Source organism: Catharus ustulatus (genome assembly GCF_009819885.2).
Source record: "Catharus ustulatus isolate bCatUst1 chromosome Z unlocalized genomic scaffold, bCatUst1.pri.v2 scaffold_26_arrow_ctg1, whole genome shotgun sequence".
Taxonomy (NCBI): Eukaryota; Metazoa; Chordata; class Aves; order Passeriformes; family Turdidae; genus Catharus; species Catharus ustulatus.
This window is the reverse complement of record NW_024879445.1, coordinates 258,669-268,622: the sequence shown is the minus strand read 5'-3', so window position 1 is coordinate 268,622 and position 9,954 is coordinate 258,669. Positions and strand designations below refer to the sequence as shown.

The 9,954-nt window shown below is 59.9% G+C and overlaps 1 protein-coding gene across 5 annotated transcripts in view; it reads left to right on the top strand.

Moving 5' to 3' along the window:
* Positions 1-430: 430 nt before the first annotated feature.
* The window catches only part of PAX5 (paired box 5), a 136,733-nt gene continuing 127,209 nt past the window's right edge, over positions 431-9,954 (top strand). For 2 of the 5 annotated variants that reach the window (XM_033086475.2, XM_033086474.2), the window contains exons 1-2: positions 431-558; positions 7,348-7,513. In XM_033086475.2, the coding sequence (XP_032942366.1) occupies positions 513-558; positions 7,348-7,513 (212 nt within the window). In that variant the 5' untranslated portion in view covers positions 431-512. Of the gene's footprint in view, positions 559-3,236; positions 3,454-3,474; positions 4,472-7,347; positions 7,514-9,954 lie in introns of those variants that run through there. The other 3 variants (XM_033086473.2, XM_033086472.2, XM_033086476.2) reach the window with 2 other exon arrangements.

The window sequence follows — 9,954 nt, the reverse complement described above, 5'->3', positions numbered from 1 at the left end:
AGTTTTCCTGGGTTTTGGCTGCGTCTGGGGACATCTTGTGATGTTTTAGAGAACAGGACATGATCTCACATGGCGAGGAGCTCTTTAGTTTCTTAATCATTTCACGGTTCCTTCAGAGGCTTTTTTCCACCTAAAACGTTTAGTTTCAGCTCAGTGATCAGCTGCAAAAGCTCGGCGGGGAGCGGAAGAGTTGAATTATTCCAACCTGAGAGAGCCCCTCACAAAAAAAAAAAAAAAAAAAAAAAAAGGAAAGAAAAAAAAAGAGAGAAAATAAAGAAGGAAAAAAGAGAAAAGAAAGAAGCGAGAAAAAAGAAAATAAAGAAGAGAAAATAGAAGAAAAGAAAATACAAGAAAGCAGAAAGGAGGAAAAGATAAACGGAAAATACAAGAAAAAAGAACATAAAACAATAAAAACAAAAGGAAAAAAAAAAAGAGGGAAAAGGAAGAGGTTGTAATACCACGACGTGGAAACTTTTTCTTGCCTCCGTTTCCCCAAGTCTTGAAGAGCCGGAATGGAGCTGGAGAAAGCCTACGCGACACCTCGAGCCGGCCGCACAGGTGGGACCCGGGCCGGGGGCTGCGGGGAGCCCGGCGGCTCCGCGGACAAGGGGGGCGCCGGCGTGAGCGGGGCAGAGCCGGGCGCGGTGGGAGCAGCACCCCGCCAGGCCGTCGGGGCGGTGCGGCGGGCTGCCGGGAGCTCCGAGAGCCGCGCAGGGACACCCCGGTGTCCGTGTGCCCCGCGGCTGGGCCAGCTGGGCAGCAGGACGGGCACCGGGGCTGGGCGAGAGGCGGCGGGAGCCCCGCCACGCCGTCCCTGCGGGGAGCGCGGGCGGTGGAGGGCGCGGAGGCGGCCTGGCGGCTCGGTGGCGGAATGCAATTTCGAAGCGATCGATGTGGCCTTTTATTAGTTAAATCGCCTGAATAATCGTTTAATCGATAAAGCATTTCATGGCGCGGCGGAGGCGGCCGCGAGCGGGGGTGGCCGCAGGGGCAGCGGCACCGACAGCGCTGCCTGGGCTGGGCAGGAGGACTCGGACGGGCCGGGCGCGCCGGGACAGGGCCCTCCAAAGGCTCTGCCGCCCCTGACCCCTGTGGGGAGCCGGGCCGACGGGCCTTCCCTCAGTACCGGGTGAGCAAGGAGGAGAAGGAGAACGGGGAGCTCACGGCGGGGATGGAGGCCGGGCAGGACGGGAGCCGGCGCTGCCTGCCCGCCCGTCCCTCCGCCGCTCGCCGGCCCCGACGGCCGCCCCGAGCCGAGGGTGGAGGGCAGCGGGGCCGGCCCGCCCGGCGGACGCGGGCTCGGCTGCGGTCCCGGCCCCCGCCGTTCCCCGGCCGGGCTCTGCGGGCTGGCTCCGCGCTGCCGCTCGGCCGCGCCCCGCAGTTTCGACTTCAACGAAAACTCGGCCCGCGCTCGCCCGTGCGCAGCGGGCGCCGGACCCGCGCGGCCGAAGGGGGCCCAGGGCACGGCCCCGGTGTCGCCGAGACCGAAAGGGCTCGGCGGGGCTGGAAAGGCTCGCCCCGGGACGGCGGGTTAAGCTCCGCCGCACTCTCGTCCCCACAAAGATCCCCGTGGGAGAACATCGGGGCGGCGGGGCCGAGGATGTCGGTTCAGGGGGCTCTGCCAGGGTCACCCGGGAGGCGAGGGGCGCTGCCCGGGTCTCCTCGCCGCCCCAGCGGTCACGGCCGGGGCAGCGCCGCCGGGGGCACGACCCGCGGGCGCGGCGGCCTCAGCGCAAACTCGCCACTTCTGGGCGCGGCGGCCGCCCAGCCCCGGCGCGACCGCGGGCAGCGCGAGCAGGCGGAGAACCTCCATGCCCGCCGCCTCTACCCGCGCCCCTCCGCGCCCGCACCCACGGCGGGGCTCCCGGGGGCGCCGGGGACGCACGGTCCCGACACGCGCCGTCCGGGCGTCGGGGAAACAAACCAACGGCGGCGGGGAGCAGCGCGGGGCCGCGGGATGGCGCAGGCCCTCGGACGGGCCGTCGGGGGCGGTGCGAACGCGGCCCGGTCCCGCAGCCCCGACGGGCCCCGCCCGCGCCTCGGCCACGAGCGGCTGCGCCCGGGCCCGGCCCGCGGGGCCGCGGCCACGCCCCCCCGCTGCCCATTGGCTCGCGGCCCGCCAATAGGGAGCGCCGCCGCGCCGCGGCCAATGCGGGGCGGCCGCAGGTGAACTTTGCGATTGGCCGCGGCGCTGAGTGACAGCCCGGCCCCGCCCCCGCCGCTGTCCGCCCGCGCGGTGCTGAAGCGCCGCCCGCCGCCCCCTCCGCGCGCGCGGCGGGGCTCGGGGCGGGGCCGGTCCCGGGGCGGCCCCGACGGACCCCCCGACCCCCCCCCCCCCCCGCCCGCCCCCGCGCTGCCCCGGCCCCGCCCCGCGCCCCCGCCCCCGCTCCCGCCGCCCGCCACAACCCCCGCCGCCCGCCGCCGGCCGGCAGCGCGCCGGGCGCACCGCCCGAGCCAGCCAGGCGCCGCCGCCCCGGCGGCCGACGGCGGGCGGAGGGGAGGGGAGGGGAGGGAGAGAGGGAGGGGAGGGGGCGCCGCGGCCCCGGCGGGCGGGCAGCGATGGTCGCGCCGCGCCGGCGCCCCAGGTCGGACGGCGGCCGCTGACGGGGCGGCCCGGTCCCGCGGGGCCGCGGCGAGCCCGGCCCCCATCCCGCTCCCCGCCCTCTCGCACACCTTCCCCCGCCGCTCCCCTCGCCCACCGCCGCCGCCCCGCCCGGCGCCGCGAGTTGCTGCGAGCGGCGCGGCGGGGGGCGGCACAGGCGGAGCGCGCCGCCGCCCCGGGACCGAGCCCCGCGGACGGGGCGCCCGCCCCCGCCGCCGCCGCCCGCCTCGGCCGCCGCCGCCGCCGCCGCGCAGCCGCCGGCACCGCCAGCACAAAGAGCCGTCGGGCGGGCAGCGCTGGGCTCCGGTCCGCCGGACAGAGGCGCTCGCCCCTCTCCGCGCCCCCGGAGCCCGGCGGTGGGTGCTGCTCATCGGCAGCCGCCCGGGGAGCGGCTCGGACCAGGGGCTCAGTCCGGGGCCGCCCCCCGACGGAGCCTCCCGAGCCTGCGAGCGGCGCGGGAGCCGCGCTCGGCCAGCGCTCTTGGATATCGCGACCCCTCTTGAGGCAGGACTCTTCGCTTTTTGAGGGGTTTTGTTCTGTTTTATTTTTCACCCCTTTTTGGTTTTTTTTTTTTTTCCTTTTAAATTTTTTTTGTTTCGTTTGGTTTGGTTTTTTTTATTTGTTATTGTTTTTGGGTTTTTTTTGTTTTGTTTTTATGCGTTTGTTTTGGGTTTTTTTTTTTATTTGCTTGTTTGGTTCTGGTCGTTCTCCGTCCTTTTTCGCGGGCTCCCTCCCCCAGCCCGAAACCCGAGCGCCGCCGGCGAATCGAGATCAGCTCGGCGAGGCCGCCCGGCCCCGGACCGCTCCGATGGAAATACACTGTAAGCACGACCCGTTCGCAGCGATGCACAGTAAGTGGCTGCCCTTCAACTTGTCCGAGCGGCCGCGACGGGCTCCGCGCGATCGCCGTCCTCCCCCGGCACGATCGGTGCCACCTGCTCCGGGGGCTGCTTTCCCGTAGAGAAAGAGCCGATGCCACCGCGCGTGTGTGTCGGTACAGACGGATGTATAAACACGTCTTGAGATGCGTGCACAGCCACCAGTGCACACGGACGCGCGCTGTGTGCATGCATGGATACATTGATGTTACATGTATGTGCGTTTCTTTATTTTTCGCCCTCAAGCAAATATCCGGGGGAAAAAAAAGCCGCCGGGTATTTCTTTCGAACGGAAAAAGTTTGCTGCACGGTATTCTTCCTCTTTTTCAACGTTTTGAAATTTGTGAATTGGAAATAAAGCAAAAAAAAACCCAAAAAAACCAAAACAACTGAACCCACTTAAACAAACAAACAAATAGAAGCCTCCGCCCCCCCAAACCCCAAACAAATTGAACGAATGAGAAAGGCGAGGAACCGGGCTGGAGGAAAGATTTTTGTCTTTTTAAACCCCGAAGAATGGCGTCGACCGCGGCGTGGGGCGGCCGGTGAAGTTAACAGGTCGTGCGCGATGGGTTCGCCCGAGATTTGTTGTGCTTGAGAGGTCGGGGAAGACTTATCCATTAGCACAGTGTTATGTGAAATGACATCTTCTCTCACGGTGAGTTAAACGCTGCATTACGGCGAGAGATTGCGAGGGAATTTAAGGTAGAACTAATCTCATTTCCCGGCGCACCGCAGCCTTTCGGCTCAAAGAAATTTGTTTGCAAAATAAACCGCCGAGCCACGGAACTGGAGATTCCCTCCCTGCGTCCCTTGTCCTCTCGGCGGCCCTTTTCCCATCCTTCTCGCCGCCGCTCGATTTCTGGGGTGGTGCAGGGCTGGGACGGCGGCGGGCGGGGGCTCAGCCGCCCCCGTGAAAGCGTTCGACCCCCGCGTTCATTTCTCCGCCGGCGCCGAACCAAATCACTTTTTCCCAAAGGCGAACTTTAAGGTCGGAAAGCCCTCTCTCTGCGCGCGGTGCGGGGGCGGGGTGCGGGGTGGGCGCGGAATCCCCTCCGCCGGAGCGCCCCTCGCCCCGGTGGCGAGCGGACACGCAGGACGGGCTCCCCGGGCAGGAGCAGCCGCGGCGGGGTTCAGAGGCGCCTCTGGCGTCATTCGCGGCCGTGCAAAATCGATGCCGTCCTCAGGAATTTCGGGGCAAACAGCGGGAATAAAACCAAAACGCCGGCGCCTTTTCTCCGGTGCCGGCCGCGGTCGGGGAAGCCACCGGGGCCGTTTGCTGCCAAGCGATCTCCGGACCCGCGGCTCCTCAGGGCCGTGAGGGCGGACGTGGGGTCGGGACCCCCCTGCAAAAAGGCGGAGGAGGACGGGGAGCCGGCGGCAGCGGGAGGAGCGGGGTGGCAGCACGGCCGCGGAGAACGGTGGCCGTGGCCGGTGCAGTCCCGAGCGAAATTCCGGTCCCTTCTGGCGCCGAGCCGGTCCCCGCTGCCTCCTCGTCCCGCGTGGGCAGAGCTGCTGGCCGCCGCCGTGCGGGGACGAGGCGGGCCGGGCAGAGCCGGAGCGGCGGCGGGTCCCCAGGACTGGCTCCCTCGGCTTCCACTCGCTCCCCGCCTGCTCCACGGCTCGGGGTTAGGCCCGCGGACCCTTCCTCAGGGCTTCCCCCTCCCGAAACAGCCCCCGAGTCTCTTCCCGTCCCCGCTCCCTACGGAGGACCCTGCGGACAGGGGCCCGGGGGGGGCGGCTGCCCCATCCTCGCTCCGAGCTGCGGACGGAGCTCGGTGCCCCCGCAGCCCCAGCAGCCCCCGGCCCGACGGGGCCCCCGGCTCGCAGGCGCCCGGAGCGCGACCCCGGCAGAGAGGCCCCGGCGGGCAGGAGCCAGGCTGGGCCCCGGTGCCGCTGCCCAGGCCGGGGCAGGTTTGGAGGAAGGGACGGCCGTGGTCCCAGCCTTTGTTTCCGACGCCTGGAGGGTCGATGCTCCCGGCCTGGGCAGGCCCGGCTCCTAGCGGCCTCCGGGGACTGGGGACAGGCTCCGGGGGTAAAGCCGGCCCTTCCCTGAGAAAGGCATCTCTTAATGATGCCTTCTCTATCCTTTCCCTCTGTTCTTTCCCTTTCTTTTTGTCTCCTTTTATTTTTCTCTCATTTCCTTCCTTCCTTCCTTCCTTCCTTCCTTCCTTCCTTCCTTCCTTCCTTCCTTCCTTCCTTCCTTCCTTCCTTCCTTCCTTCCTTCCTTCCTTCCTTCCTTCCTCCCTTCCTCCCTTCCTCCCTTCCTCCCTTCCTCCCTCGCTTCATTTCCTTCCTTCCTTTTCTTCCTTCTTTCCTTTTCCCCCCTGCTTCTCCCCTAGCCCGAGCAGCACCCCAGGCTCTTCCCGCTCAAACTGAACGCACTGTGTGCGATCCCTCGCACCTGAAGCCCTGAGGAGCCCGAGCTCTCGTTGCCCGCAGCCTCCCGGGCAGGTCCCGCGTTCCTCCGCCGCCGAGCTCTGTCCCGGTGTCCCGGGCATCCATCCGGGCAGGCGTCCGGCCCCGGTGGGAAGCACGGACCCGCGGCAGAGCCTGCCTGGCACCGATGAAGGCAGAGCAGGCTCCTGTCTGCTCGCCACAGCTTTTAACATCACCTATTTCACGGGGGTTCGTTGTGCGTCCCTGCGGTGCTAAAAGGTGTTCGCAAAGTTTGCCATCAGTAGTGAAATAACCAGATTTAAATGAAAATAGCTCTGTATACATATTTTCTAAACACTGAGGCATTTGGCTTGCCAGCTTATTCAGTGCGGTTCCAGCCGTGCTCAGAGAGATGTTCTGCATTACTTTTGTTTCAGAATTGGCATCTGTACTATCACTATGTCTCGTTTTTAGCTTCTCCGCTCCTCTGTAATATAAGTATTGAATGAATAACAACATAAGGGTTAATTATATTACCTTCCATAACGTGGGATTAATGTGTGTTCAAGGGGCTTGCACACTTTGCTGTTCCTCTAAGTGGGTCCTGTATCCCATCAGATACACAATTACTTTGCTAAAGGTGAACAGTGAAAACCTCCTCAAAAAGGAGCCATACACTGCAGGGCTTGCCCAAGTGTTCATGTTTTATTCGTGGGATCATAATATCTGCCAAGACTGCTTTAAATTCTAGGAGCAGGATCCTTCTTTTCTTCTTTCCTTCCTTCTTTCCTTCTTTCCTTCTTTCCTTCTTTCCTTCTTTCCTTCTTTCCTTCTTTCCTTCTTTCCTTCTTTCCTTCTTTCCTTCTTTCCTTCCTCCTGTCCTTCCTTCTTTCCTTCTTTCCTTCTTTCCTTGTTTTCTTCTTTCTTTCCTCCTCTCCTTCCTTCTTTCCTCCTCTCCTTCTCTCCTCATTTCTCTCTCTTTCTCTCTTTATTTCTCGTTCTCTCTGTTTTTTGTCCCTTTCTTTTTTTTTTCCTCTCTTTCTTTCCCCCTTCCCCCACTTGATTAATTCAAGGCATCTGGGGAGCACCAAAACAAAACGCAGGGTTTAATTTCATCTATTTCCCGTGCTCAGACAGAGGCAGTAGGTGGGCTGAGCGGTCACCCAGCCTCATTTCCCGCTGGCCGGAGCATCCTCCGCTCCACGGGACAGCGCGGGGCCTGACCGCGACTTTGCTCGGGCGACTTCGGGAGGAGGGAGGCTCGCCACCGGGGTGCCGAACACGGCCGAGGGACCCCTCGTTTTCCCAGGGTCTTCCCGTCCAGCCGGTGTCCCTGCGGCGGGGAGGTCACCGGGGACACCGGGCCGGGGCTGGGAGGCGGCTCCCGGCGGCGGCGAGCGCTGGGGATGGAGGTTGTGCCCTGCAGAGCATCTGAAACTCTCACCCAGCTCTTCTCCGGCCCTTCTCCCCCTCCCCTGTGTGTTCCAGGACATGGAGGCGTGAACCAGCTGGGGGGAGTTTTTGTGAACGGCCGCCCTCTCCCAGATGTCGTCCGCCAGAGGATCGTGGAGCTCGCCCACCAAGGGGTCCGGCCGTGTGACATCTCCCGGCAGCTCCGCGTCAGCCACGGCTGCGTCAGCAAAATACTCGGCAGGTAAAGGGGCACGGCACATCCTTGTGTCCGTCAGGATGGAGAGGTGTCGGTGCCAGCCGCAGAGACAGGAGAGCAGTGGTGTTGTACGCCTGGTGTGCAGAGAAAGAGACAGCACCCGCGGGTCTCCTTAGCCCCTGTTACAATTTCTTGTGGGTAATTCCAGAATGCCACGAGTATTTGCTGTGTGTATCCTGTATGTCCTGCCTGCTCCGAGCAAGAAGGGAAATCTGGAAATTCAGCAAAATGTGAAAAAAAAGCAGAAGTTGTGGAAATTACTTGTTTTGCTGCTCGAGTAGAACTCTTTAAAAATAATATTATCATAATATGTGTTTCATCAATATTGCGGCACGTGCAGCTGTTCTGCTGTCTGTCCCACAGTTTATAGTCAAACATCTCTTTCCAGTCTTCTCCTGGATTAAGAGAGCACAGAACACCCTAAGCAACCAGCAATCATCTTATTTGGGCTACTTTAGGAGTAGCTCTCTGTTCAGCTAGGAGCTGCTCCAAACACTATGGCAACAGGATATTAAACTCTGAATTAATATTATTCCCTCATTGCCTTTTAAAATTCGGCATAGATTCAGGTAAAAAAAGCCACACTTGCTTTTTCCCTTTTGGATTTCTTAAGATTCTGTGCAAACCTAAACTTAATTTGTATAAATTACCATTTCCAAAAGGTTTGGAAGCCCAGGTATTCTTACAGACTTGGGCAACTTATATTAAGGGGATTTTTTTTTCCCTTTACAAAGGGTTTTTCTTTATCATCTGGAAAGGTTAATTGCTGACCTGTTTGCTAAGATTTCAGTTAATTTCATTGTTTAGAATTTCACTATTTTATTTTAATTTTTTCCCCCCCTAGTTCCTAACAAATATCCTTTCTTGCACGTAGCATAGCTGCAAAGATGATTAAGGCTTGGAAGCAGGCAGTTTGTTTACCCACCAGGCAAAAGTCTGATGGTTTTACTTCTGGCTGTTTAGGGTTGCTGTTAGGTGTATTTGCACTACAGAGCTCAGAGCGAGGTTCCAGAGCTCTGTCATTAAAGTTGTCAACAATAAATTGGGATTTCATAGCTCATTATTTTCCTAACTAATAATTACAGTGGGCAAAACGTCTCTGCAATTGCAGCTCTGTGTGTGTATGTTTTCTCGTATTTGTGCACGCGTGTGAGAAATGGGAATCCTTATGACAAATCCTTGCATTTGGAATTCCATTATCAGAATCTTTAAAAAACATTCAGCTTTAAAAAAACACCCAGATAACCAGCTGTTGCAGGGCAAGGGGAGCTCTGAGCTCTCAGAGGAGGGTGCCCACCCTACAGCTGCCTTTGCAGCTCTCTGAAGGAAAAGGCCCTGACCTGCTGCACATGGAACAATGCCGCTGCAATGGAGTGGGAGTCAGGGATGCTGCAGCCCTGCAGCCTGCAGGCCTTGTGGCCGTGCCCAGATTCACGGCCAGGGTGCAGAGGGGGAGCTGTCCCCATCGTGGTGACCTCCCCCTGCACCCAGGGAAGGGGATCTGGGCCAGCCCTGCCCCTCCTGAGCCCTCCTGTGGGCTCACCCCGAGAGTAGGAGGGCAGAGGTGAAAGGCTTTGGGAGCAGGGGTGCTGCTGCTCTGAAGGCACCGGAGGTAGTCCCCAGGTGAGCTCCTCTCAGGTGCAGTGCTGTGGGTCTGGGCTCTCCCAGCGTGCTGATGGCACAGCAGTGCTGCTCTTGTCCTGGACTGCAGGGCACTGATCACGGGCACTGCTGTGAAAAAACATAGAGAAACACTTAATTAAACCCATCATTTTGACTAGATTTAGGAGAACTGTGAGTCCTTGTCTGGCAGCATTTGCAGTATTGTCTGGCTGTATTCTACATCTCCTCAAAGTGGTGCCAGCAGCCTCAGCCTTGAGGCTTTGAGGCTGGAGGTGCGAGATTTTAGAAGGTTCATGGCCCATGGTTGCTGTTGTTTTGTCATGTCCTCATGGAATTGTGAGAGGAGGTAAATTTTTTCCCTCTGCTCTCACAGCATTTAGGGGCAGCAGGAGGGTTAACCCATCTCTAACACTCAACATTTGCTGTTATTGATATTGCATAAATGGCTCATGGAGACATTTGCACACAGAGTCCCTGAGAACATGTATGAACAATTTGATGTCAGCCTCTTTAAAGGAACTTTAGGCCCTGCCCACAGAACTCTCCTAGAAACACCGAGAACAGGGAGCCTGGCAAAAATTTGATGACCATGATTGCATGTTCCAGTGAGGCAGACTTTGGCTGTGCAGACTGCTTGTGCTCTGCTCAGGCTTGAAAAATGGGGCAAATTTATTTTTTTTCTTTTGTATAATGGTTATGTCAGATAGTTGCAGGGAAAATATATTAATAAGCAGCCTTATCTTTCTTCTTGGGAGATTTTCTCAGCTAGAAATGCGGGCACAGCTGCCGTGTGAGATGGCAAA